At 37.3% G+C, this 27,890-nt stretch overlaps 1 protein-coding gene across 2 annotated transcripts in view; it reads left to right on the top strand.

Moving 5' to 3' along the window:
- The window catches only part of LOC124360477, a 28,889-nt gene extending 1,230 nt beyond the window's left edge, over window positions 1-27,659 (top strand). For both annotated transcript variants that reach the window (XM_046814144.1, XM_046814143.1), the window contains exons 2-5: window positions 11,211-11,373; window positions 22,987-23,193; window positions 24,357-24,563; window positions 27,114-27,659. In XM_046814144.1, the coding sequence (XP_046670100.1) occupies window positions 11,238-11,373; window positions 22,987-23,193; window positions 24,357-24,563; window positions 27,114-27,262 (699 nt within the window). In that variant the 5' untranslated portion in view covers window positions 11,211-11,237 and the 3' untranslated portion in view covers window positions 27,263-27,659. The remainder of the gene's footprint in view (window positions 1-11,210; window positions 11,374-22,986; window positions 23,194-24,356; window positions 24,564-27,113) is intronic.
- Window positions 27,660-27,890: the final 231 nt, after the last annotated feature.

The raw sequence follows: 27,890 nt of genomic DNA, 5'->3' as shown, positions 1-27,890 counted from the left end.
ATATCTGTAACTATGGTTGTTCCAGGCTGCACGTGTTTTAGTACGAGAGGAATGAGAGTTTTTGCATCTCGTTTGTTTTCAGGACAAATCTCTATCCTATATCTACCCCCACGTTTTTGTCCTTCCGGTATAGTTTCTATTAAACCTAGAATCCAGGTTCCTTCTACCAACCTCCCTTTGTTATTACCAATTTTACACTCACCAATTTCCACCACCACTCCTGTCTGATTTCTTGAAAAGAAGTACATTAAAGTCACAATATTGCGCAGTCCGAACTTTGACCCTTCAAAAAAACTATTCTTCAGTGCGTTTTTACTAAAATTGTGTCCACCATTACCTTCTTTTTTGCATCTGAAGATGACCATGTTAGCTCCTCTGACAGTTACATTTAATACCTTTCCACAAATATCACATAATGGATTCTTAGGTACTAACCCAACATGCTGAAGCCATAAAAAACATGTTTTATCGTCTTTTAAAGCAATTTCGTGAAGCTTCCTAAGATTGACAGCCATTTTTTAATACACAATGTTACTTATGTGAAATTTTAAATATTACCTTAATTGTATTATTTGAAAGTGTTTACAGCTGTTCATATAGATTATTTAAGTTAATTGTTCAAAATAATTAATCAGTATCGATTGATTAGATGATGGTTATGATTAAGTAATATCGTTTGCCAATTTCGATATAAAAAACCGGGTCCGCTTATCGTACCCTACCCCAGATGGCTCTTGTGTAGAGTGTTTAGGTCTTGGGTTGGTAATATCACAGGCTCTTGGGTAGTTAACAGTCAGGTAGTAGGTTATGTAAGGTTTTGTTGACTAGAATAGTAAAATAACATTTTCTTACTGTTATTCTCATATTTTGTGAATGATTTTTTGGTTAAAAAACAGTAATTTAGATCTAAGGTAGAATATTAAAGAGAATTGGGTCATTCTATTTCAAATCAACCAATTAAAAGATAATTTTGGACCTTGATTCTGATGATTTTTTTTGTATAGAAGTTGTACCTACCAAGAGTACTTGGTTCCTGAGCAATAAAGGCAGTTTTGGGTAGGGCATGATAAGTGGACCCGGTTTTTTATATCGAAATTGGCAAACGATATTACTCAATCATAACCATCAATATAATCAATCGATACTAATTAATGATTTTGAACAATTAACTTAAATAATCTATATCAACAGCTGTAAACACTTTCAAATAATACACGTAAGGTAATATTTCTATTTTACATAAGTAACATTTGATTATTAAGAATGGCAGTCAATTTTAGAAAACTACACAACATTGCTTTGAAAGATGATAAGACGTGTTTTACGTGGCTTCAACATGTAGGACTTGTACCGAAAAACCCATTATGTGAAATTTGTGGGAAAGAAACGAATGTAACTGTGAGAGGAGCAAATATGGTCGTCTCCAGTTTTCCTAATTTTGGTTATAATAAATTGATCACTGTTTATAATAAATTCACATTTTAATTTAAAACATATGTATGTTGTTGCGGACTACAGATACTTATATATCGATTGATAGTGTAGGATTTGAGATGTGAATATTAGGTATCGATGATTACATTCTTCGATATAAAAAACCGGGTCCGCTTATCGTACCCTACCCGCAGTTTTTCATAATATCTCAGTATTTTCTAGTAGGCCGCCAAAAAAAAAAAAAAAAAAAAAAAAAAAAAAAAAAAAAAAAAAAAAAAAAAAAAATGAGGCTAAATAACTCAAATTTGTGGCATTCTTTTCAATTTGAATGTTCTTTAATTTGATATATTACATAAATGTGTTTTATATTTTGAATTTTTTTATACGTTCTGTTTTGTATTTTGTACTGTATGTTCTGTAATGTTAAACAATCATGTTACCGTTATAAATAAAAATGGAAAAGTACAGGTACGAAAGAGAGTAGTTTAAATGCTAGTTTAAAAGAAATATACATAGCCTATTATAGGCCTATCGCTTATTTAAAATAAATCCCAACTAGTGAAATTAGTTTCTTAAAGGGTTGTAGATAGGTGTTCGATAGAAACAGTAAAAGAATATTGGTGACATTCATTGAATTTGAGTTCTGTAGGAATGGTAGAAGATGAAGCTCTGTTAATAAAATACTTGCTTCCTCAGCTTAGTGAACAAAATGCATTTGTAGGCACAAAACGTTTTATTCATTAGTAAAAATTCTCAGAATATCAAATTATAGTCAATCTTAAGACTGACTGACTATATGATTTCAGTCGGAATTAAGCCCTAGGATTTATAATTTCAGTCCACCACTTAACACTAATTGATTTTGAGATATATCACTTTTGGTTTTGTGACAGTAGTATATGAAAATTTTTGAGGCTGGGATGTAGCCTACAAAAAATAACAACATGTATAAAGTAGAGTAAACGTTTTACACCCAAAAAGTATATACCAAGAGAAGTGTCTTAGAAATGTGTGTTAGAGGTGTCATGACACACTCTTGTGATTAATGTAAAGGGTTCAATAAATTTAATTTAATTGTTCGCCATAAGAGAAAAAGTGTATTAAAATAAAAACCTTGAAAGATTCAAGGTTAACGCTTTATTTAAGCGTTTAGTATTATGATACATAAAAATGTTTTCTCACATAATTTAGAAGTATTAACAAAATAGATGTAAAACTTGCAAAGGGAGATGGTTTCACACCTAACTGATTGTAGAACACAGTACCTTACTTAATGCACATAGCAATGGCTGCTCTCACCAAATCGGCGTGTACTCCAATACAAAAATATTTTTTTAAATAAGAACCAATTTATGGTTCACTCTGAAATTTGCATATTTGTAGTCAGTTACTGTGTAAATAACATTTGTTTTCCAAAAAATATTAATGGGTACGTATTTTGGGTTTTCCAAAATCTGTTTTCGGAAGGATTCAAAATTTTTTAAATATGTCAAATTTTAACTTGTCTTGGTAGGTACAACTTCTATACAAAAACCATCAAAATCTGAGAGATCAAGGTCTAGACCACTCATTGATTTGACATAGAGTGAACCATTCCTTATATTGATTTATTTAGATCCTCATGTGGGAATTTTTCCTTTTGGGCATTTCCTCACATTTTTCTTTAATATTGCTATCCTTAATACTTTAAGTGTAAATGGTATGAGCATTATTATCTTCTCGTACAATATTTTTTATTGAGTTATTGTTGTGAAAAAGGTAGATATTAAAACACAATACATAGTTGTATGGCAGTTATTGTAGTTTACTGATTGGATTCAAAGAGCATCTGGCATTTTCTAGAAAATAAATGTGACATAAAAGGAGTTCATTCTCAAGACTAAAACTTATGATACTAGTATTATGAGTGCTCTAGATAGAAATAATTATTTGTGAGTCTCTTCTCTTTCCTAAAAGTTATGGTCTTAAAAATAAACAATTGTTAAGTTTTGTCTGAGTTTTTAGTGAATGAGTTTGACTGACTTTCTTTCTTACATGATAGAGAATTAAAATAATGCCTGTTTTGAAGGGTATTTCATGCGGGACTGACTATTTTGTTGATCCGGGTCAACAACCGACAAAAACCTGTTGACCGGGTATTAAAAATTGAGATATAATGATGAAACTTAAATTTATACATATAATGCTAAACTCACTAGTTTTCAATTATTCTGATATCTTTAAAAATGACTTCGCAGTTTGATTTTGCAAAAACCCTGTTTTTTCATTAAGTCACTAAACCATCATTTAAAAAATGGCTAAACCAAATAAAAATATCCTGGCTCAGAAAATTTTTTCAAATGGATTTTTGTAAATATTTATCTATAGGGAATCCATGATTAAAGGATCATGAAAATTTAAAATGTTTTGCAACAAATTTGATTTATAATGGATAATTTGTAGTGGATTGATCGTCTAAATATATTTTTTGCTTACAAAATGCACTAATTGCTTTATGAATCGTCAGATAAAAATATATTAGAGACTTTTGGCGTGTAGATTTCTATTATTTTTAATTTTTATGAAAGGTATTAGTATTTCATGATTTGACAATGCACCAGTTTGTTTTACACTAATCTGTCAAACGTTTCTGCAATAAAGATCTTCTATTCTATTTATTTTGTAAACATTTACCATTTTCTACATCACTACCGTAAACTAAATTAACTAACGTACAAAATGATGTACATAATAATACACAATTTGCTCAAGACATACAGGTTTCAAATTTTCCAATGAAACTATTTTTGCTGCTTTTTTTAGTTGTTTGAGAAAAGTTAACTCAAAAACTGATCAAATTGTGAAAAATGTATATTTTACTAATAGGGAAAAGATGGAGCCAACATCAACTATAGGTTTTTAACCAAAAGTTTTATAAAAGGCAACACATGAAAAATTATTTACATTTATGTGTATAACTACAAAAATTCAAGTACATTTTTAAACTACTCTAAAGAAAGTTGAGAAAGGCATTACTACCAGAAAGTTTTTTTTTATCTATAAAAAGTTAGTAGAAATTAAAGTGAAAAAATACTGACAGTAAAACTGTTGTTTAATCAATCACAAATAATAACAATTTCAGCTCTGATAGAGCAATCCAGTGGCTTTGGATAGGTAATAGAGGACTGCTGGTATTTTCTGTGAGCAGTCTATGACCTTTGACTGTGTTAATTATGAAATCCTACCAAGTAACTTGTCAAGTATTGGGATAAAAATACAGAACTAAGTTGATTTAGCTCTTATTGAAATTTCAGAAAATAAAGAATGGGACTTGAATGGGTTTTTGTTTATACAAATATTTTGCTACGGTGTGCTGTCTATGGCATTTGGCTACTCGTATGTGATCAGTTATAGTGTAAATAACATATTTCTTAAAACAAATATAATGGGACAGAGTTTTGGTTTTTCAAAAACCGTTTTTGCTAGAGTTAAAAAAAATTTGAAATATATAAAACATCAATGTGGTACATAAAATTAAAGACCATTTCATATGGAAAAGAGTGCCACAGATTAGCTGTAATAGCTTTTTAGCTACATTGTTTAAAAAATAATGAGATATAAAAAAACTTTCTTTATGTGGATTTGTTAAAGCTTTGTCACTCAAAAACAAAAATGTAAAATTTTCCGTTTGAACTAGTTTTGGTAGGTACAACTTCATGCAATAATCATCAAAACCTGAGAGGTCAAGGTACAAACCATTGAACATGGGAAATGGAATGACCCAGACATAGTTGTGTAAATAAATACATGCACATTAACTTCTTTCACCACACAGGTGCAAGAATATATTTTAATATCTCTATTATTAATTCAGTGTGGTTACCTTTCCCAAGCTTTTTCAGAAACCAGTGGGACTTAACCTGGCCATATTATAATGTCACAATATCACAGAATTAGTCCTGTTAAATATCCCAATTGCTAAACCAAAAAGCTGAATTGAAATACCTATGCCACATTAAGATATGTAGCACATAAGGTAACTAGAATCCTTGCATCTGAGAGCTCTTTCACACGATCCGGCGCACGCCGTGCGGCGCTCGCCTGGGAAGCTGAATGTTTTCACACGAGGTCGGTTTCGTCCGGCGCGTGCCGTGCGGCGCTCCCATGTTTTGACTGTTCAGTACATGCTCAACTATTGAAATGTTAATTTACTTTTATCAAATATTAAAATCAATTGAATCTCTTTCGAAATCCAAGGACAAGACACTTGATGCTGGAGTAACTGTAGCACGATGCGGGGTTGGTGTCCGTGGTGGTGGCGTTGGCTGCTGGTTGCTTGCTTCTTGACTGGTTTGTTGGTTCATTGGATAGTACTGTTCACTGCTGGTTGAGGTATGTGGGAGAATCGGACGAATGTATGGGTTGATGTAGGTCTGGTTTGAAAATTACGGAGCAAACTGCAGTTGTTGTTGAGGACAATACACGTTTTGAGGCTGACTCCCGGGATATGGGTAGTGGACTTGCTGGTATTGCGAAGTAGGGACCTGGCTGGTTCCACTGGCTCGACTGCCACTACCTCTTGTGTTTCACTCATTTTTACTTAAAAAAAACAAAAACAATACCGAAGTATACGTACGTCTTCACTCTCCAGTGGCAAACCCAAGACTAGAGGTTGGGCCGTGCGGCGCGCGCCGGACCGTGTGAAACCCCCAATATGATACAATAGCCCTTCGCAGAGTAGTCCGGCGTGGACGCCGCGTGTCCGGCGTAGGGGAGTCCGGCGGGAATTTGTGCGCCGCGCGCGTCTGCGCCGTGCGGCGAGCGCCTGATGTCGTGTGGAAAGACTCATCTACTCCCATAGCCCAACGCCGCATCAGGCTCGCGCCGCACGGCGCGCGCCGGATCGTGTGAAAGAGCTCTGAATAATAATAATAATAATAATAATAATCTCTTTATTGCATTCTTTTAACACAATTTTTACATCGTATCGCAATCGTCAACAGTTTTTATAAGTCCATTTACACGAGATCATCCACACATTCACACAACCTCACACTCACAATTCTTGCAATCATTCAGGTCACAATCGCATTGACCTCAGATCCAGCAATCTCAAAATATCCCAGCGGCTTGACATGAATTCATCAACAGAGTAGAAAGCCTTGGACTCCAAAAAGGAGCTTGAGACGCGTTTTAAATTGATTTTGATTATTGGAAATTTTGATTTCTTCAGGGAGCCTGTTGATTAATCTGACACCAACTTCTTGCGGTATATTTTGCGCTAATGTCAATCTGTGTTGATGCGTGCGAAAGTTGTCCCTGCCTCTAGTTTCATATTGATGAACGTCCCCGCCACGAATCAAAGTGCACCTTGATCTGCAGTACACGATCACCTCAAAAATATAGAGGCAAGGCAGAGTCAGCAATCTCAACTCCCCGAAAGATTCCCTACACGACTCTCTATAATTTAAAATTTTTAATGATTCTAACAGCTTTTTTCTGGAGTCTAAAGACGCGCTCCATTTTGTTTTTTGCACAACTTCCCCAAAGTCTTATCCCATACGCAAAATGAGCATGGATTAGGCCATAGTAGGCCATTTTTAAAACTTCTGGGGAACAAAATTTTGCTAGATTGCGCAGAGCATATATACCTGAGGTAGCTCTAGCACGACCCTGTCCAACATGATCGCTCCAGGTCAGTCCTTTGTCTAGAATCATTCCCAAAAAGTTTGTGGAGTTATTTTCTTCGAGAAGGTCGTCATCTATAAATACGGCCGGACGCACCACTACGATCATGCTGACGAAGGCCGAAATTTACTACGATTGTTTTTTGACAGATTTGTTTTCAGATTCATTTCAGTGAAATTACTGAATGCAAGTGTTCAGTTCCATGAATTAGGTGATTTCTAGTTCTTCTATTGATTTACTTTTAAAACAAAGAGTCGTGTCATCGGCATATTGAACCAGTTTTCCATGCTGGATAACTGTATTCAATCCGCCGACATAAATTAAAAACAGGAGAGGCCCAAGGATAGAACCCTGAGGAACACCGTGGGCTATTTTAATTTTGTTTGAAATGACGCTCGAAATCTCCACGCACTGATGTCGATCCTTAAGGTAAGAACCGATCCATAAGTGCGGGACACCCCGAATGCCACATTTCTCCAACTGGTGCAACAGTGTCTCGTGGTGCACGCAGTCAAAGGGCTTTGGACAAATCGAGAAATATACTAAGCACATGCTCTCGTCTATCCAAACCATCGACAACATTGTCCAAAAGGTTGTTCACAGCGTCAATTGTGGATTTGTTTTTTCTAAATCCAAATTGTTCTGGATTCAGAATTTCGATTCTTCCAGAAAGCTTTCAAGCCTTTCGTAGAAAAGTTTTTCAAAAACTTTACTGAAAACTGGAAGAATTGATATTGGACGATAATTGCTTGTAAGACAAGGATCGTCCTTTTTGAAAATTGGGGGTGATCTTGGCCGTCTTTAAAAGAGATGGAAAACTTCCAGTCTCCCACGAAAAATTGATCAATTTTGTTAGAGGACTCAAAATATGCTTGAAGCATCGTTTGAGTAGCCATACTGACATCCCATTTGGCGTCACCGGGTCTTTTTTGATTTTCAGTCTCTGTATGACACGTGCTACCTCGTCTTCACACACAGGAGCCAAAGCCATGGACGCAACTGGTCCCCCAGTCTCTTCTCCGTGAGACTGAGGATTCTTAAATAACGAATTCGTAAAAGCAACGGTTGAAAAGTATTTGTTGAACTCGTTTGCCACTTTTAAATTTATCTTCAACAATTTCATTATTAATTTGGATTGCAATAGATTTGGAACACTTCTTGGAACCTCCATCTCGAGAAAAGTTATTAATTATTTTCCAAGCCGTTTTGGAAAAATTTTCACAGGTACCCAAGGCTCTATTGATGTCATAGGCTTTCGCAGCTCTTATGACCTTCTTATAGATTCTCCGATACCTTCTAAAAAACATTTTGAAATCATAATTTTGAGTATTGGTGAAGATTTTATAGAAGAATTGGAGCCTTTCTCGAGATATAAGAATTCCTTTAGTTATCCATGAATTTTGCAGCTTTTTACTGTTTTTTTGTTTTCCTGAACGGGCATGCAACATCCAGATAGTGACTGAAGGTGTCACTAAATGGACTGATACATGTCATCGACATTTCCCACACCCACTTAAGGACTCCCAAGACTCGGTTTTTAAACATCTATTCAGGTGGCAAATGTTTTGGGAAGTAATTGCCCTAGTAATTTTAAATTTTGGATTTTGATTTTCCAGTTTGCATCCATGAATCACGACTTCCTGCGCAAAGTGATCAGAGATCGCAGAACTTAATACAGAGACTGTTGTGTTAGGAATATTGGTGATAACATTGTCGATGGCAGTACGCGTCGTGGCTGTCACTCGTGTTGGCAAATTCACGGACCAATTTAGATTGAAAAGAATTTAGAAGATCGCGAAGCCGCTGGGTAAGGGGGTCGGTTGTGATCCAAAACATTAATGTTAAAATCGCCAATTATTACAATACCTTGTTGATTTAAAAGAGTGACCACTCAGAAGGTGTTCCAAGCTTTCGAAAAAAAAAAGAATCTCTAGAGCCATTGGGGGATCTATAAAGCCCAATGATAGTTTATTCTTGTGGAAGAGTTGGACAAGATTGTGATGCCTTCAGCTTCAAAATTCATGTCCGAACTGTTTTTAATTCTGAAATCTTCAAATTTAGAGGAATTTTTCATAAAAATCGCCCACACCGCCCCCTTTACAGCTGGTTCGGACAAAAATATTTAGCCAATTCAAAATTTTGAATCTTAAAAAGATGTATTGAATCGGATTTGAAACGTGTTCTGAGACTATAAACACATCAGGTTTAAGCTCTTCACACATGATCTCTAGCTCTTCAAACCTTGTTTGGTTGCAATTTGGGCGTTTTGGTGAATCAATTTTATTGTTTCAGTTGCCAATTAAAAAATTTTTATGTTTTTTAAATGTTGATTTTGAATTTTGTTGCGTTTTGGAGCTGGATCTGAAGTCATCCCTAGGTCGGCTTCACACATGTCTGACCAGAACAGTTTTTTTGACATAGGAGAGCCTTCTTTTCGTGAGTTCTCTGTCAGGTGTAGTTGACGCCCTAGCTGCCTCCGCATATGAGACAAGCTGGAGCCTTGGAGACCGTTGAGAGACAGCAGCCGGCTCCCAGGGGGTTGCAGCAGGTGGCGGCACGATGGCTGGAGGGACGGCGGTCACTAGGAGTGGCTTCTCGGGTTTCCGGAGGGACAGGTCTCAGCAGAGCGAGGCTCTCCACAATCATTTCCAGCCAGTATCCGCTTTCCCCGCATTGATAGGTGCATACCGTGTCTTGTGAAATGCCTGCGACCGATCCTATTGAAGTTTAGGACCTTGATGTTGTGTCGGATTGCGAGCTCTTCAATGTAGGCATTTACAAGTGCGGTCTCATCGTGAATAGAGTGGTCCGGCTCCAGATCGTGTCGGTGTGGAAGGGTGACAAGAACGATGTCAGTGTTGATTGGTCTGGCCGTGTGATGTAGGTCTCCAGGTGACTGTAGATTTTGTTCTGTTTTCCCCCACCGCCAGGTCGTTTGTGCCAGCCATCAGCACCTCGCAGCGGGTTCCGGACTCAGTTGACATCTGCCTTGGACCCACGACATCAAGCAGGCCCGGCGCCAGGCAAGCACACACCGCCAACCGAGATCGTAGGGCCAGTTATGCTTCGTACAAGGCCCGCGATGTGACGGGCATGGCTGTCACCTCTAATAAAAATACTTGTGAAGTGGGCATTTTGAGGATATTGCTGGTTTTTTAGGGAACTTCGTTTTTTTCTTTTTTGTTTTGGGGAAAAGCTATATCCTTTAGGTTTACGTGCAGTCGGTGTTTTTGAGATTAACCGACAGAGTCTGGAAACTATTTTTTGTAGATACTGGAGATGGGTGTTTTTTATTTTTAACTTCGGTCCATGTACCTGAAGATGATACTGATTGATGCTGATAGTCCTCTCCCTCCATCCCTTATCACTTTTATGTAAGCTGTTTAGTTTCAATACTACTAATTTCTACCAAAAAAGGAACAAACAACAAACCAAACAATAGTGTGATGTGCTCTTGTGCACAGTTATTAAAATAAAATAAAGCTTTTGTTTTACAACTAAACAGACAAAATTTTTGTGTCTAGATAGGATTCTTATACTACAATAATTTAACGGTACTCAAAGTTTAAAACTAACATGATTCCTGCCTATTGTAAAAAACATTTTGCAACACAGCTACATAAATTAACAGTGTATTTGAATTTTTAGTTGTAAAGTATTATTGTTTTGGTATCATTATTAGCTAATTATCTTTACATTACATTATTTGTAGTATTTTTATTTTAATATAAAATGTATGTAATATTGTCCACTTAATTCTTTGTTTAAAGTGTTTTTTACAATGGGTGTTTTGAATGGATTGTGGGATTTCTGACATTTGCCATTGTTCTATGTAACAAAACAATACAACACTATGTTTCAACGATTGAAGTGGCAGTCCACTTCTGCACCTTTTAGTTTATTAATGTATTAGGGTTTTTTAACCTGAAGAAGAGGATAGATTTAAATCCTAAATGTAGTGTTGTAGTTTTTTTTGTAACATATAACAGCGACAAAAGTTCGAAGTCCATCCACTTAATGTTATTGCTGCTAATTAGTATCCATAGTAAAATTCATAAAACTTTATATTTTTGGAATAAAAAGGAAAATCAAGCTGTTTTAATGTCTAGTTTCAGAGCTCGACAATTGTATCAATAATGCCAGAATCTTTACTTGATGTAGACAAACTATTAATGACAGAAAAACAGTTTAAGGTGGAAAAATACAGCACTATAGTAAAAAAGTATGAAGAGTACGAGTTGGAATATGAACATTTATATCAGCAATGTTCAGGTAAGCATACTACTATATGACATTTTAAAACTGATTCAACTTTTCAAAATTCTAAAATATAAGTAAATATTTAATAATTATGATAACAGTTATAAATACTTCATCAATAAATACAATTTAGTAATTTATAAAAAGGTTGTGTAATCTGTCAGATTTAAAAGCTTCAGGTTTTAATGTGTTTATTTTTCTCCCACATATTGCTTATTCCACTATTAATCCGCTGATATTCAAAAAGATAAATAGAAGGTATTTTAATGTTGAATGTCATTGATTTTCAGCTGAGGAGCCCAGTGGTCTATTCTGGGTCCTCTCCAAATCTTAATAGCATTAAATAACTGTTTACCTGTTATCATTCGGTAGTCCGAAACTTTATACGTATATACTGTATAAAGCTCATGACAATAATTTCTATATAATTTAGCCAGGCTATACTGTGCTGTGTTGTTGGTGATGTCTAGACTGATTTTCTTGGATACTTTTGCAGAGATCTAGCTCAGGCCCCAAGCCACTACCTATGAATAATTGGGATCACTCAACCTAGTAACGCTAGATTTGTTGTACATAAAATGTACGCGTTCTTTTTACTGTTTAATTGTGTAAATTCTTTTTAATTCTGTCATTTAAAGTCTTAAAATGTATTAATAAGTCTCTGAGATGAACAATATAATTCAGGCTCGTGGTGAAACTATTGACGTAGTTGCCTAAGTAAGGCCCCATCTATGCTGGGTGACAAAATTCCATTGGCAATGTGACGGGTGCGGCACAACTCCAGTGACGGTGAACATCACAAACATATGGTGAGACATGAATGTATCCTAACTGGGCGTACAATGAGACTGTTGGTTTTTTAAGTTTTTTTTTTTTTTTTAAATTGGAATTTTTTGTTTGGTTGTGATATAGCATCAACATGAATGAAAACACAGCTGTCTCGTCCTGTTGTCACTGTCATCTATTAAGAGCATGGGGACACTATTTTTGAAATCGGTTGTATCGCCGACAGATATTTCGGCTAGAACTGGGCCTTGTCAGTAAACTTCGGAGCTTTCAAAATGAGGGATAAAAGTTACAATTGTAGCTGAAACTTATGTTTGGCTTATCATGTTCGCTGCGGCAGAAAGGCCCCCATGATGTACCCGATATGCAGCAAAATTTGAACTCGTGATTTTAGTTTATTTGGGCTTATATTGGTTCATTATGATCATCATATTACGTGGTTTTACGTGCTTACGCGTAAGTAATGGTTGGAACTGTCCGGACAGTGGCCCACACTTTTGGCATAGGCATTTTTTTAAGTAGATGAAATTTGTAATAACTTACCAATTGGCATTTGAGTAATATCTAAAAAGACCAGAAATGCCCCAGATGACCTTGGTTTTCACTGGATCTGTCTCCAAGCAACAGAACTTTCCGGACAGTGGTCCAGCACATAGCGTATAACAGTATAATAGTTTGCTCTGACCCTGTTAGATTACACACATAATAGCTTACAACCCTATTCGCTCTGATGTGTAATAGGCCATCATTTGGTCTGACTTGTCTAAGCCTTTCATGAACGTGTTCTACTTTACGATTGGTTGAGGTTTGTCTTTCTTTTCACCTTTTCTGTTTATATAAGTAGCCATTTCATTTTCAAACTTTGTTGAAATATATATCACTTACTGCTTATCTTTCCATTTCCCAATCATGATTCCGTTTTCATCTTTTTGTAGCTGTGCTTGTTTCACCTCACCTGGTATATACTTTCTGTTTGGTCGCATAGTACCCGTACAATAAGTTCCTTTCTGAAGAAGCTTTAAATAAATAAAAATGCCTTTTATTTCCAAGCGTTTCTCAGTACAAGACTGTTTTTCAGAATAACTTAGGTCAATTCTTATAAATATTTAAAATAGGTGCAACAAACAATATTTTACAAGTACACACTAAACTTAACAGTAACTAAATAATGAACTAACTTAAACTACATGACTATTTTTATAAATATTGTTTACTTTTATTCTAAATGAATCTAGTTTTACTCGTTTGAGGTTTTCGGGGAGGTCGTTGTACAATTTTGGGCCGAAGTAAGATAAGCTCCTCCTACCCAATTCCAGGTTCACTTTTGGAAAGTGCGTGACATGACGGGTTCTGTATTTTGAAACCTCCTCCCGGGATGAGAGCCTCCCGCCTAAGTACTGTGGCTCTCCGTCAGACAGAACCTTGTGAATTGAAATACAGGTCTGTATCCTGCACACAGTTTCCATCGGCAATAGGCCAACAGCATCTCGATAAGGAGAAACATGATCAAAGCGTTTCAATTTGAAAACAAAACGAATTGCGGAATTTTGAAGCTTCTAGATTCGCTCCTGGTCTCCCTTCGAGATACTGTTGCCATAAGCAGGATAACAATAGTAAAATACAGAGAACATGAAAGCCTGCATTAATTACAGTCTTGCAGACTCCGGCAGCAGATCCCTAAACCTATAGAGACCCCTTAACCTGCCAATGGCACGCTGGATGGTATAAGTGACATGGTTGGAGAATGTAAGGTCCCTATCCAGCACTACGCCGAGAGTCTTCACGCTGTCACAAACAGCCAAACTCTCACCACCGATCGTGACTCTCAGACCCCTGTCACTTAGGGCCTCTATAAGGTTGTGTGGGGCAAGATGAATCACAGTGCACTTGCTAACATTGAGTTTGAGGCCATTGTCATGCGACCACTGGCTGATTCTCTCTAGATCAGAGTTAATCCTCAGAAACGCCTCTTCAATGTTGCCAGGCGCATATGACAAGTGCAATTGTGAGTTGTCTGCATATAGGTGTACTCCACTGTTTTGCACACATGAAGGAAAATCTTATGTGTACAGGGTGAAAAGAATTGGGCCCAGACAACTTCCCTGAGGTACACCTCTACGTTTAAACAAGACAGCGGATGCCTCAGCTCCCAACTTTGTAATCTGGCTCCTATCATCTAGATATGATTTGACCCAATCTATTACACTTTTGCCAAATCCATAATAATGCATCTTCGCCACCAGCAGTTTATGATTTATTGAATCAAACGCTTGTGAATAGTCAAGCATTACAACTGAGCTACATCTTCCTTGGTCTCTTTCATAGATCAGATCACGGAATAAGTTTACCAGGGCAGTGCATGTGCTGTGGCTTTCCCTAAAACCAGATTGTGTTTTTAATGTTTTCTCTTTCCATATAATTAACAATTTGTCTTGTTACAATTTTCTCGAGAATATTGGATATTGCGGGTAATATCGATATGGGCCTTAACTGTTCGACACATTTAGGGGCTGCCACCTTTGGCAAAGGGTGTACAAGACTAATTTTCCAGTTTTCAGGAAAAATCTCATTTATTAATGACTCGTTTATCAAATGTGTAATGGCCTCTATGGCATACGGATTCACAGCCTTCATCATATCTATTGAAATTTCATCACTCCCAACTGCTTTTGATTTGATTTCATTCATTGCTAATTTTACTTCGTCACTTGTTACTGTTGAAAAGATGAAATCATTTACCACTTCCTCTCGCCTGTTTTCCTTAAAGAAGGCAATTTTTTCGGCACTTACTTCTTTTCCACACTCCATTTCAATAAAATACTTATTTATATCATCAATATTTAATTGAAGTGAGAAACTTTTATTTTTGTTATTTCCAACAACATTACATTTCTTTTGGCACGTCCAAAATTCTTTTGGATTTTTATTGGATGACAACTTTTCTGCAAAAAAGGTTTTCTTAGTCCTCCACACCAATTTATTCAGGTTATTGCGAGCTCTCTTGTAATCTTTCCAATCATCACTGTCCCTGGTTTTCCAATATTTGTTTTGCAATTTATTCTTTAATTTGGTGTGTTTTATTATGATGTCATTTTTCCAAGGAGCTTTATCTTTGGACTATTGGGCTCTTTTACGAACTATTGGGGCCTCATTATCAAACACAGTTTTTATATGAGTGGTGATAAACGTTTCAATGCTATTTACCCCTTGCAGTTAAGTGATCGTCCTGGGTATGGACGTTAAACTGCCTTTCCCATCCTTTCCCGTATCCTTAATCCTATCAATCCCTACTCACTTCCTTTCCGACTGTTCCGCTTCGTCACCCGCTGGGAGTGCCCCAGCCCTAATCAAGGAGTGCCTTCTTGTTAGTGTGCTGGGGCTGATGTGCGCTTGCGCTGCCGACGCGTCAGTGACGATACGGATCTGAGACCAGCCACGTCAGTCCTTGGTCAGGAAGTGTGCAGTGAGCAGAGATGTCGGAGTCTCTGCTGCTACGTGCGAGCCCGAGTCGTGCGCGAATTCCCGTCTCGGTTTTAAACGAGGCTAACACCAGGCCTCGGGGAACTGGGGTAGGGTCTGTTTGTTCAAGGACCCGAGGGCACGCCCGTTCCTGGTGTTTCGGGCCCGCACCTCTCCACACAAAGCGCTGGTTAACTTTCTATGGATACCTCCCCAACTCCAAGGCACAGTGTAGTAAACAGAGATTGCGAAAAGTAATCTGAAAAGACCATCACCCGACTCCATGCAAGAAGAGGACAGCAAACAAAAGAAGAATAGACCAAAATGACGAGGCCTATGCAACAAACACTCCACTGTTCCTAGTTTTCAAGTCGAGAGATGAAAGAAACCCTCTATCCAAAAGCTAGCCCCTTCCTTATTAACAAGGCAATTGTAGGAGCAGGAGGCCAGCCAAACTCCATTAAGAAACTTCGAGATGGAACTGTTCTGGTGGAAGCGGTTGATAGTAAACAATCGAAACAACTACTGAAGATGACCTCATTCTTTGATCAATTTCAAGTAGTAGTTCAACCCCAATGTACCCTGAACTCTTCAAGGGTATCGTTTTCAGTAGGGAGCTGCTTGAATGCAATCTAGATGAGGTAAAAGAAGAACTTAAACCTAGTTTCGTAACTGATGTCGTCAGAATAAACCCGGATGGAAGGAACGAATCCAATCGCAACTCCCGGGCATATCCTAACCTTCAACTTACCCCACCCTCCGGAGACGATTAAGGCAGGATATCTTGTTCTTTCTGTACGTCCGTACTTTCGAAACCCACAGCGATGTTTTCGATGTCAGAAGTTCGGACATTCTAGTAAAGTATGCCAAAACCAAGAACTGTGCGTACAATGCGGTAAGGAAGACCACAATGAAAAGACATGCAACATAGAACCCTTCTGCGTTAACTGCAAAGGAAAACACTCCGCAGCCTCAAGAAATTGTAAGATATACCTAGAAGAAAAGGAGGTAATAAAGATTGCCACAGTTAACAAGCTGTCATTCGTGGATGCTCGCAAAGAGTATAGAAGACGAACAGCTCAACTGCCGAAGAAAGATTTGTCTTACGCAAAAGCTGCTGCCTCGACAACCCGAGATACTCCTTCCTGTTCTCATTGTTCTTCCTTGGAAGCGATGGTTGAAGCCCTGACACAACAAATGGCAAATGTCATTAGTTTACTCTCGGCTAACTTCAATCCAATCCCCCAAGTACAACAGAAGCTACTTCCAGCGAAGACATCTGACGATCCTCGTCTACAGAGCACTAGAGCAAAATTTCCTAAAAAACACCAAACGTAAAAACTAATGTATCCGAGAAACTAAAGCCTCAACAGCAAACGCCAGCTGAAAGAAAAGCGCTCAATGACAAACTAAAACAGAGTATTAAAAGTAAGATTGACAACCGCTCCCAAGGATCACCAAAACACTTCCACACATTCCCGTTTTTCATCCCAATCAAGTGTTATGGAGGAGGACGAGATTGTGGATGAACAAACCTTTAGAAACAGAATTTCAAGACAGTCACAGGTAAATTTAAAAATCCACAATTCACAAAAACCAGAAATAAAATAACTTTTTTTAAATAACAAATAAAATGTTTTCAATACTCAATGGAACATAAACGGATTAAAATCACGCGTTGAAGAATTAAAACATCTTCTTCAGGAGTCAAAGCCAAGTGTGTAAGTCTGCATCCAGGAAACTAAACTTCACTGGGCAAATCATTTTTCCTTGAAGGGTTTCGATATTTATCGTTACGATAACCTCCACAAACCTTTATGCATGTGGGGGTACAGCTATCTTCGTAGATGCAACAATTGGCGCAAAAGAAGTGAACCTTAAACACTTCCCTGCAAGCTTCATGTATCTCCATTTCGGTTCCTTTTAAAATAAATATATGTTCTGTATATTTTCCACCTCCACCATTCGTTCTCGACAGACAAGAGCTGTCAGACCTGATTAATCAGTTGCCCCGTTCCATTTCTCATGATTGGTGATTTCAACGCTCATCACCATTTTTGGGGATCTAATACCTGTTCCTCAAGAGGCAACTTGGTTGTCAAGAATCTGCGACGAAGCCAACTTGGTTGTATTAAATAACGGCTCCCCTACATATTTATTGCCTCGAACTGGATCTTGGTCTGTCATCGATTTATCGATTTGCAGCCCGGGTCTTGCACATAGAATAGACTGGCAGCTAATCACGGAATTTACATGGAAGCGACCATGTTCCAATCCTGATTAGCTTTCCGGATATGGTGATACAAAGAAACAGGAGACCGAAATGGATTATTAAAAAAGCCGATTGGAATAAATTTAACGAAACCATAATAACCCCAGAAATAAATATTCCATTGGATATTGAAACCGCAGTCACTAACATAAATAATTCTATATTGCAAGCAGCTCAGGACAGTATACCTATATCTTCTAGTACACCGAAGCGGAACTTTGTTCCTTGGTGGACAGAAGAATGTAGTAAAGCTCTTCGAGACAGAAAGAAAAGCCCTAAGAAAATTTAAAATCAGGCCAACTCAAGAAAACCTAGAGTTATTACCGACAAAAGAGAGCTAAAAGCCCGCCAGATTTTTAGGATTTCGCAGAGACAGTCGTGGCAAGCTTTCACAAATTCCATAACAAGGACTACGGCTTCTTCAGTAGTATGGAGGTAAGCTTCGCTCGGTTTGTGGAAAACCCCCCTCCCAACCTATCCTAGAACTTAAGGTTGGGAATAATATCATTTCCAATCCTCAAGAGGTAGCAAACCAGTTGTCAAATACCATATCTGAAGTATCAAAGACTACATCATACTGTCCTGAGTTTCAAAGATTTAAACATACCATTGAAACGGTACAAATAAATTATAATTTAAATACAAATAGCCCCCTTAACCTGTTATTTTCTTTAGAAGAAGCTGAACTCCGCGATTACTTGTTCCAAAAACTCCTCCCCAGGACCAGACGATATCCATTATGCCATGCTGAAAAATCTTCCAATCTCTTGCAAAAAAAGCTCTTTTAACTCTGTACAATCGGATTTTTTCAGGAGCGTTCCTTTCCCTCGACATGGCGTAGAACTCATATTAATTCCCCTTTTAAAACCTGGAAAGAATAGGAAAGATCCCACCAGTTATCGGCACGGTGTCGCTCACCAGTTGTCTATGCAAAATTATGGAACGCATGGTGAATCGTAGGCTGGTATGGTTTTTGGAACAAAACCGCCTTCTCGCAAACCAGCAGTGCGGTGTTTCGCCGAGGACGGTCAACGACGGATCTGTTGGTCTCATTGGAGACTACTATCTTAGATGCCTTTCTTGAGCGAAAACAGGTATTAGCAGTCTTCTTTGATCTTCGAAAAGCCTACGACACGCGTGGCGAAGGGGAATTTGTAAACACCTTGATGTCATGGGGAGTCGGTGGAAAAACATCTTATGCTTCATAAATAACTTTATGAGCGACCGAACTTTTCAGGTAAGGTTGGGCACAACTTTGTCCAACCCAATAATGCTGGAGAATGGGGTGCCTCAGGGTAGTGTGCTCAGCTGTACACTTTTTGCCATTTTCTATAAATAGCATCGTGAGCTGTATTACTAATCCTGCTCGATGCTCTCTTTTTGTTGACGACTTTGCTGTGTACGTCGCCGCAATGAGACATGCTACTGCGGAACGAATCTTACAGATTGCGATACGTCGGCTTGAAGACTGGAGTCGACAAACAGGATTTTCCTTTTCAACTGATAAGGGACCCAGTGCATATTGTTTTCTAGGCAGAGGAATGCTACCGAGCCTTTCCTTACAATTAACGGTACCCGTATATCAGTAACTCGTACCATAAAGTTTTTGGGCATTACTTTTGGACAGCAGACTTACCTGGGTTCCTCATTTGAATGAATTGAAAGCTAAATGTCTACGGCGACTGGACTTGCTCAGAGTGCTTACAGGGACAAGGTGGGGCGCGGACAGAACATGTATGCTACGCTTTTATAAAGCTTTTGTTCGTTCGTGCCTCGATTACGGGTGTCAGGTGTACTCCTCGGCACGTCCCAACACTATTAAAATGCTGGACACAATCCATCACTCTGCTATCAGACTGACTAACCGGTGCATTCCGCTCCAGTCCGGTGATAAGTTTGCTGGCTGAATGCGGAGAGCCGCCGTTGTCGCAAAGACGCGATCTGTTGCTAGCAACTTTTGGTATTCTCTGAAATCCAGACCTTTCAGCCCAGCTTACGACTTAGTATTTGTAAAATGCGTTAACGCATAGGTATAAGTTGAAATTCTAACGCTTCAGCCCCTTTCGGTATTAAGAGTAGGAAACATAATAGTAACGTCTCGGCATCGACGTTTTCGAGGTGCGACAAAGCCACGATTGCGACGTACCCCCGTGGTCTTTGAATACACCACCTATTATAAACTCGCTAGTACACAATAAGAAACAAGATACATCCGCAAACATAATACACCAATTATTTCATGAAGAGCTAAACAAGTTGACACCATGTGACGTAGTATATACGGATGGATCTAAAACTGGGACTGGCACTAGTTGCGCCTTTGTGACTGCCAGAATCTGAGTTCAAATTTTGCCTCCCCCCTGCGTCCTCTGTCTATACTGCCGAGCTGACGGCCATTGAGAAGGCACTAAAACATCGTGTGCCCTAGGACAGGGAGGCTGGTGGTATGTACCGACTCACTGAGCAGCATAGAAGCACTAAAGGACTTGTTATCCGAAACACGTTCTTCTGTGCAATATAAAAAACTCCCTACATGATCTAATAAGAAGAAATGTTCAAGTGATTTTTATGTGGGTACCAAGTCATGTTGGAATACCTGGCAATGAAATGGCCGACAGAGCTGCAAGGGAAAAGCGATAGAATTGGCGCCTTACACCCAACAACTAATATTGCCAGATGTGAAATCACACATCAAAAGACTCTTAAGAAATGAGTGGCAAAGGTCGTGGACAGAAATCAACGATAACAAACTACGGGACATAAAAGGGTCAGTTCTACCTTGGACGTCCTCAACCGTACCAGCCGCAGGGAGGAGGTAGTGTTATGCCGTCTTCGGATCGGACACACCCTTCTATCCCACGGCTTTCTTATGAACCGCGGGGATCCTCCTTTGTGCCCCGTGTGTAATGTTAATCTAACCGTAAAGCATGTCCTGATCGAGTGTAATCACTATTCCCGACAGAGGCGCGATTATCGTCTCCCTTCTACTCTTGCCGAATTGCTAGGGGACAATAATGAAGTTCCTAGTTAAGCTCTTCGGATTCTGGAGTGTACCTCATTGCCGGCCAGGTTTGAAGGGCTGTGAAGTACCTGAAAAAAAAGAGCTTCCATCAGAGTAACCGGACTGGGTTGGGCCCCTTTACAGCTCACTCAGATCTATTGTTTAACTAGTTTTTAAGTGTTATAATATAATAGATATTTATATGTGTATATATGTTATGTTCTTAATAGTTTTAAGAAACTGTTTCTGTATTATGTATAGTACGCCAAGTTAGTTATTATTAATATTTCTTTTGTTTTTAGTGCTAGTTACTTGCTTTGACACTACCAAACTATGAGTAGGTGTCATATCTTGTTAGCGGTTAAGTGACTTTTTTCCAATCAACTTCAGCAGTTGCACTGGCAGCTCGTCTTGGGTCAAATTTTGAAAAATCTCTATAGGTAATCATTTTTGGAATCTTTTTGCATTTCTTAAACATGATGGTGCAGCAAACCATTCTGTGGTCCGTAATCTTCGCCCTTCATGGTCAAGAATACTAGGTGCATCAATGACGCCGGTCCTCATGACCTCAGCCGACCTGTCCACTATGATGTGGTCTAACAAGGTGGCTGAAGTTGCTGTCACTCTGGTTGGCTCGTTAATTACTTGCTTTGTATTAGTCTCTTGCATGAGTCGGCGTAAATATTTTGCATCATTGCTTGATGTTGATAACAGGTCAATATTTGTGTCACCTAGATACATAACAGTATTCACCTCTATGGCCAGATTAACAAAGAGTGAACGAAACAAGATAGAAAGAGAGGTGTATCTCACATGAGGAGGCCTATAAACCACACATAAACCTAGCCTCTGCCCCTTTACCTTCAAAACAATCGAGAGATACTCTATACCAGGGTCCACATCTTCAGTGAGTGTGCATTGTTCATACAAAACACCGTCCTTAACGTAAAGGGCCACTCCACCACCAGCTATGTTTCTCGAAAGACCTTGCACTTTGTCTTTTCGGTCTATGCGCAACATGGTGTACCCTGGTATAGAGAAGTTATCCGATGGAGTATCGGGGTGAAGCCAGGTCTCAGATACACCAAAACCGTCAAAGTCACGCACCAAAGCGCTCATAGCGTCAAAACCTGTGTTCAACGATCTCATGTTGAAATGCAGGACTCTGAAGTGACCGTCCTTCCAATTTTCAATCAGTCAGTCCGACAGTCCAGAACCATCCAAGCTTCCACCTGGGCCGTGGTTGCCATTGACGAAATTCCCGACTCCGGGAGACCGACTGGTAACAGACATGACCTCACCCGAACCCCCAGGAACAGAGGCTGGCTCTACTTCGAGAGACTGCAAGGCCGCCGCAATAGCTTTCACCAAACAGTGACCCCAAACGAGAGACAGCTCTTCTGTTGAAGTGCACCCCATCCCGGACGAGGTCCCGTCTGGTGACACAAGTGTTTGCTGTCTATCTATACTGAGTGACCATTATAGAATTTGCCATCCAAGAGACACAATACAACATTTGTCATGTGTCCTTTCCAGTCCTCAATCAGTTACATCGCAGTACACAAGAAACTTTAAAATTAGCCCATGTGGCTCAGTCAGGGTGTACAATTTAATCATATTTGTATTGTTTCCCTTTGATATACTGGTGAAAGAATGATCTCTCTCCATAACACCATACATTCATCAAACGGTAGTTAATTCTGTGGTTTTTCATTTTCTGATTGAAATAATCAATCGAGTTGAACCTTTTGTAGGTGATCTTCAGCATTGGCCTGATTTGGCGAATAACAATAGATACAACGTAAAATAGCAAGGAACATATCATGGCTCATGTACTGTGAAAAACATTTGATTCCAAGCAGCCAGTGTGTTTTCCAATAATCATGGATTTTTGATATTTTTAACGTTTCAGTATGCAACAACAAGGCAATAAAAGTTTTCAATTCATTCACTGTAAGATCTTTCCATTGTCCAATCATGGGGTGGTGATACAAATATTGTACATCTTAAATATTATTAATTGCTTTTGTATGGTTTGTATTGAAGTAAATTATCTCTGTCTTTTTTGTAACACTGCACAGCAATTAGAGTATTGTTTTGGTTACAGAGTTTAAAAGAAAAAGAGAAGAACAGTTAAAGAAAATTCAACTAGGCATTGAAAATATTAAGCAAGAAGTTTACGATAAAGTAAATGAAGAAAAAATATTGAGAAATCAAATATCAGAAGTGAAACAAATATTAATGAAAACAACTTCGAGTTGTAATGAAGACGAACTATCTGAGCTCATTAAAAAAGTGTGCTCATTAAAGGAAGGTGAGATTTCTCATATTCACAAGTAACATACATATTGTATCACAATATTTATATATTTAGCATGTTATTATTAAAGCTTTCCTAGTTCTAAAGACTAATTTTACATTGTATGATATTTGATGTATTCGTAATAGTTTTTTACCTATACTAATATTTATTCATGCAAATATTGCTATTAATGTCAGCCCTCCTTAAATTTGTAATTTTTTGTAAACTGTAGAAAACTCTCTCCACCAGTAACTAATTAAATTCTTTCTTAAGAGCCAGTTTTACTGTCAGCCATCTTTATTTACGGTCTGTAAGAATAATGTTTGAAGCCTTTATGTTTTTTTTTTACTGCATTATATATCAATATTTAAAATTTATATACTTTAGAAGAAAAACTCAAAAGCGTTGTTCAGGCTTAATTTTAATCCTATTAGATGAGATAAACCTCCAACGCCTCCGAAATTGCGTGCCACCACGTTGAAGACTTAATCATAGAAATGAGGTTGTTTTAGAAGAGATTTTTAAAATTAATTGACGATTGGTTTTTAATATATACAAACAATATTACTTCAGTGTTATTATAACACTACTTGTCTTTGAATATGAAAATTACTCTAATTAATTTTATTATGAATAAACTATATTGCTTCAGCATTATTATAGTTTGTAATCAATCACTATTAATTAATTGTTGAACAACTTTTTGAAGTAAACACAGTAATTCATAGTTGGTTGTAACCACTGTCCGCACATGTTGCGTACAAGATAATGACATAAACGTAAGGCAGTAGCACACGACACACATGTGGTGGCGTAGTACTTCACCTGACACAACTCTGTCAGTTTGAAATATAACGGCAGCCTAATCTCTATACAAGTGCACTAATATCACTTGTATATAGTACTAAATAACATGTACACTATATAGTGTATCTGCTTCTGTTCTTAAGGAGTGGATTGATAAATCTCAATTTCCAGCCATGTACATTACGCTGTACATTAAACCGTTCTCAAAATAATGTATGCACACTGGAACTATCAGACTGGTCCGATTTACTCACTTCACTCGCCAATTAAGTTTCTGTTTGTAGTGATATTGATAGTATGACACATTATAATGAACACCAATTGAATTCATATTGACCCATGTTTTATTTGACAATATCTTTTTATAGGAATTGAGCAAAAGAGGAAAGTTGTCAGACTAGAAGTTGAGCAGTATCAGAGAGGAATATTTTTCTACAAAACTTATCTACAGTGCACAGTGATTTGTACAAACAAAGACACATTTATATTTACAATTTGTCCAAGTGCAAAAAATATATCTGAAGCTCATGAATACATAAAATTTATAACAGAAGATGGAGGCAATTCTTTCAAGTGTAAGTAAACATATTTGTTTAGTTTGTATCTTGTGATAAAAGAGATGTTTTGAAGTAAACATTTTTGGTTCTATTCCAAAATTCATTTAAGTTTAAACTTATTTTAGTTTAAAAGAAACTATGCTCTTCTTTTCGCTATCGTACAAATTCTGATAATTTTCATGTTGTGATTTTATCAAGCATAAGAAGCTTCTAGGAGCTTATGTCACTTTTTTAATAGCGCCCTTGCTGTACTATGGTTAGTATGAAAACTGAATTGATAAAAGACTTAAAACTTTGTAAGATATACATTTATCCAGGAGGGTTCATTTCTGGTTGGTTTATACCTACCAGTCAAACCTACACTGGATACAGCAAAATCCGATGTGTCACGTAAATCTGGGCAACTCTATGGATGTCTAAGAACAGTACATAACTAACCATAAATGTCAAGGTAATAATGTGCAAGAGTAGATTGATAGGTTTAATCTACTGCGGGAAATGGCTGTTGGAGTTTGTGGGGCTCTCTAAGTGTTAAAGGTAGTTGCTAGTCTAGACATAAGAGCATGCCACTCCTGCCCGCTTTGACTGGAGATGCTGGTACAAAGCTGACCTCCCCTTCTTCTAAGGAGACATGCCTGAGATTAATGTCCAAAATCCTTCCTCATGGATCTCGACAGGAGGCTGCCCCTTACCCCAAACCTTACCTGTCCAGAATATACAGTCACCCAGGAATTAGCTCAAGTAATTTTAGGATTAAGCGCAATTTCTCAGCTTCTTGTATTAAGAGAAGAAAAAATATTATATTCACTTATTTGGAAGTCAACAAACTCATCACAGTAATAGTGTGGGTGTAATATTTATCGGCTTGTAATCGTATATCAGTCTGTACAAATCCTGTTTCCTGATATCTTACTCAGGGAGAGACAAGGTTAGACTGTTACTGAGGTGTTTTGTAACCTCATGCCACTTATGGTTACGTAGCTCACTTACCATGTTTCCAAAATCATTGTGTAACTTGTTAAAAGCTTGTAATGACAGTGCATCTAAATGCAGGGCCACAACTTGTAAATTAAAGATTGTGTTTTCTAAGTTTAAGTTTGTAACATTTTATCATTTCACTCTGTATGTTGCAGTCTGTGTATTATATATGCGCACTGTTGGTAAGCTATAGACATCATTACAGCACCAATTGATTATGTTTACCTGTGTTTATATGTATTTACAATGCTTCTGTCAAAGAAAATGCTGGTCTATATTACACCGGAATCAAAACAATCCATGAAATGACAGTATTCAACATCACACAAGAAAGTTAGATTTAAACAGATCATTTAGCCAAGAAAATCATGAGAACCATATTTTTTGAATAGGAAGGGGATGTTGTTTGTTGATTGTTTGCCTTGTGGGAAAGAAATAGATATCAAATAAAACCAAAATTCTTCCAACTCCCTTTTTTACTATGTATATTTATAATTTTTATTTCATTTCATTTTTTACTGTGATAATCTAATCTTGATATATTACATATGTTGTAATGTGTAAATGAGAAATGTATAAATAAAACATGATAATGCATCAAAATGCTCATAATATAAGTTTTCTTGCTCACTCGTGAGGAGCATGGCTCAGCTTTAGGTTCTATCTCCTGTATTAGAACCCCTATTGTTAATTTGCATTTGGTTCTGTCTTGCCGCCATGTCAGTGGCACTTGTTTTCCCTCCTCCCAACTAAAGTGTGTATTGAAGTGGTCAGTCTGACAAGTAGCATGACAGGCCTGGGTTGACATGCAATATGACCACAACCTGCTGGCCGTCATCGTTGATGATGGGTGTCTCGACGATCTGTGGGTGTAAATCCATAATGAGAATATAGTCATGATTTTTTCAGTAGTAAATAAAAGAATACTTATAGTGTAACATTGGAATTTTGTTTGTTTATAGTAGCTATCTTCATTTCATAGACATTATTCCCATTTTAAAGGCAAAATTTCCATTACTAATTTAAAGAAAATAACTACTGAGCTGGGCGTGGGTTCTCTGAGTGTAGCGTACAACCCTCCCCCCACTCCATGTGGTTGCCCTGCTTAAACTACTACTTTAGTATTAATGGCACACAGGACTTCTCCTTTTCTACAGACCATATCTGGCTTATGGAAAAAATTATAACTTAAAAGTAATGTCAAGAGATATTTGGATATGTATTTAGACCATTTTTATAATCGTTCAATTTCAGTTACGTGGTTCTTCGTGTTTTAGACTCTATAGTATTTTAATTCTAATAGGACTGATAAAATTAGATATCAATAGTGTCTCGAGCTGAACCAAAGTACACTGTATCCATTATTCCACAAACATTCCACACAGCCTTCCCACTTTAAGAGGATTAAATGTGTTTTCATTTTGTTCTATCAATTCTAATGTTAAATATTATTTTATGAAGTCTTTTTAAGAGATTTTTTAGTTAACAAAAAGTGTATTTCTATTAAATCATTTTGAAATATGTTAAGCATGAGTTGACATTGTGTTTTATGACAATGAGCTTGATGTGTTCAACTTAATATTTTTTCAGATGTTGAAATGCAGCCACAGTTGAAGATTGGACCATTTCTAGTCAAAAGGTTTATTGATACAAATGACATACAGGGCTTCATTCTAGCATTCTGGAAAGCTGTGAAGTCACTGAAAACAAGAAGAGTTCTCAGTGAAAAAAATAAATGACTCTTACTTTACAAATTTTAAAGATTTTTATATCCTCAAAGTTATAATGTAAATAAATATGTGTAAATGACATTTATTATGAGTATCTTCAGAATTATTTCAAATATTTGTCAAAGCTCATTTTTTTTATAATTCCCTATACAGAGCCAAAGTAATTACAGAAAGAAAGGAAAATTATAGCAACACTGGAATGAGGTATCAATATAAATTTCTGAAAATTAATTTTTCAATAGTGCTAAAAAAATATTGCACTGTGGATAAACTCATTTAAATTTCAATATGGGTTTGGTGGATGTAGAAAGTACTGTTGCTGGCTATTTTGATTGAGCATGACCCACAACAGCATAACAGTAAAATGATAAATACATATTTTTTAAATATATAAATTTACTACTAAGCTGTTTTTTACTGGAAACCATATTTATATTACAAGTTACAATCGTTAGAACACTAACTGATACCTTACCTAAAAACATACATTTTACAGTCAAATCAAACAATAAAAAGGCTCAAGCACTCAGCATTTATTGCTATTTGTATTGCAGAGATATCAAATGGCTGATGACTAGATTAACTTTCAAGAACCAGGCATAGTTATGAGTGGCTTCTAATTATGGAAGATGTAAAA

This window comes from Homalodisca vitripennis, chromosome 4 (genome assembly GCF_021130785.1).
Source record: "Homalodisca vitripennis isolate AUS2020 chromosome 4, UT_GWSS_2.1, whole genome shotgun sequence".
NCBI classification, from domain to species: Eukaryota; Metazoa; Arthropoda; class Insecta; order Hemiptera; family Cicadellidae; genus Homalodisca; species Homalodisca vitripennis.
This window is presented reverse-complemented; position numbering and strand designations above follow the sequence as displayed.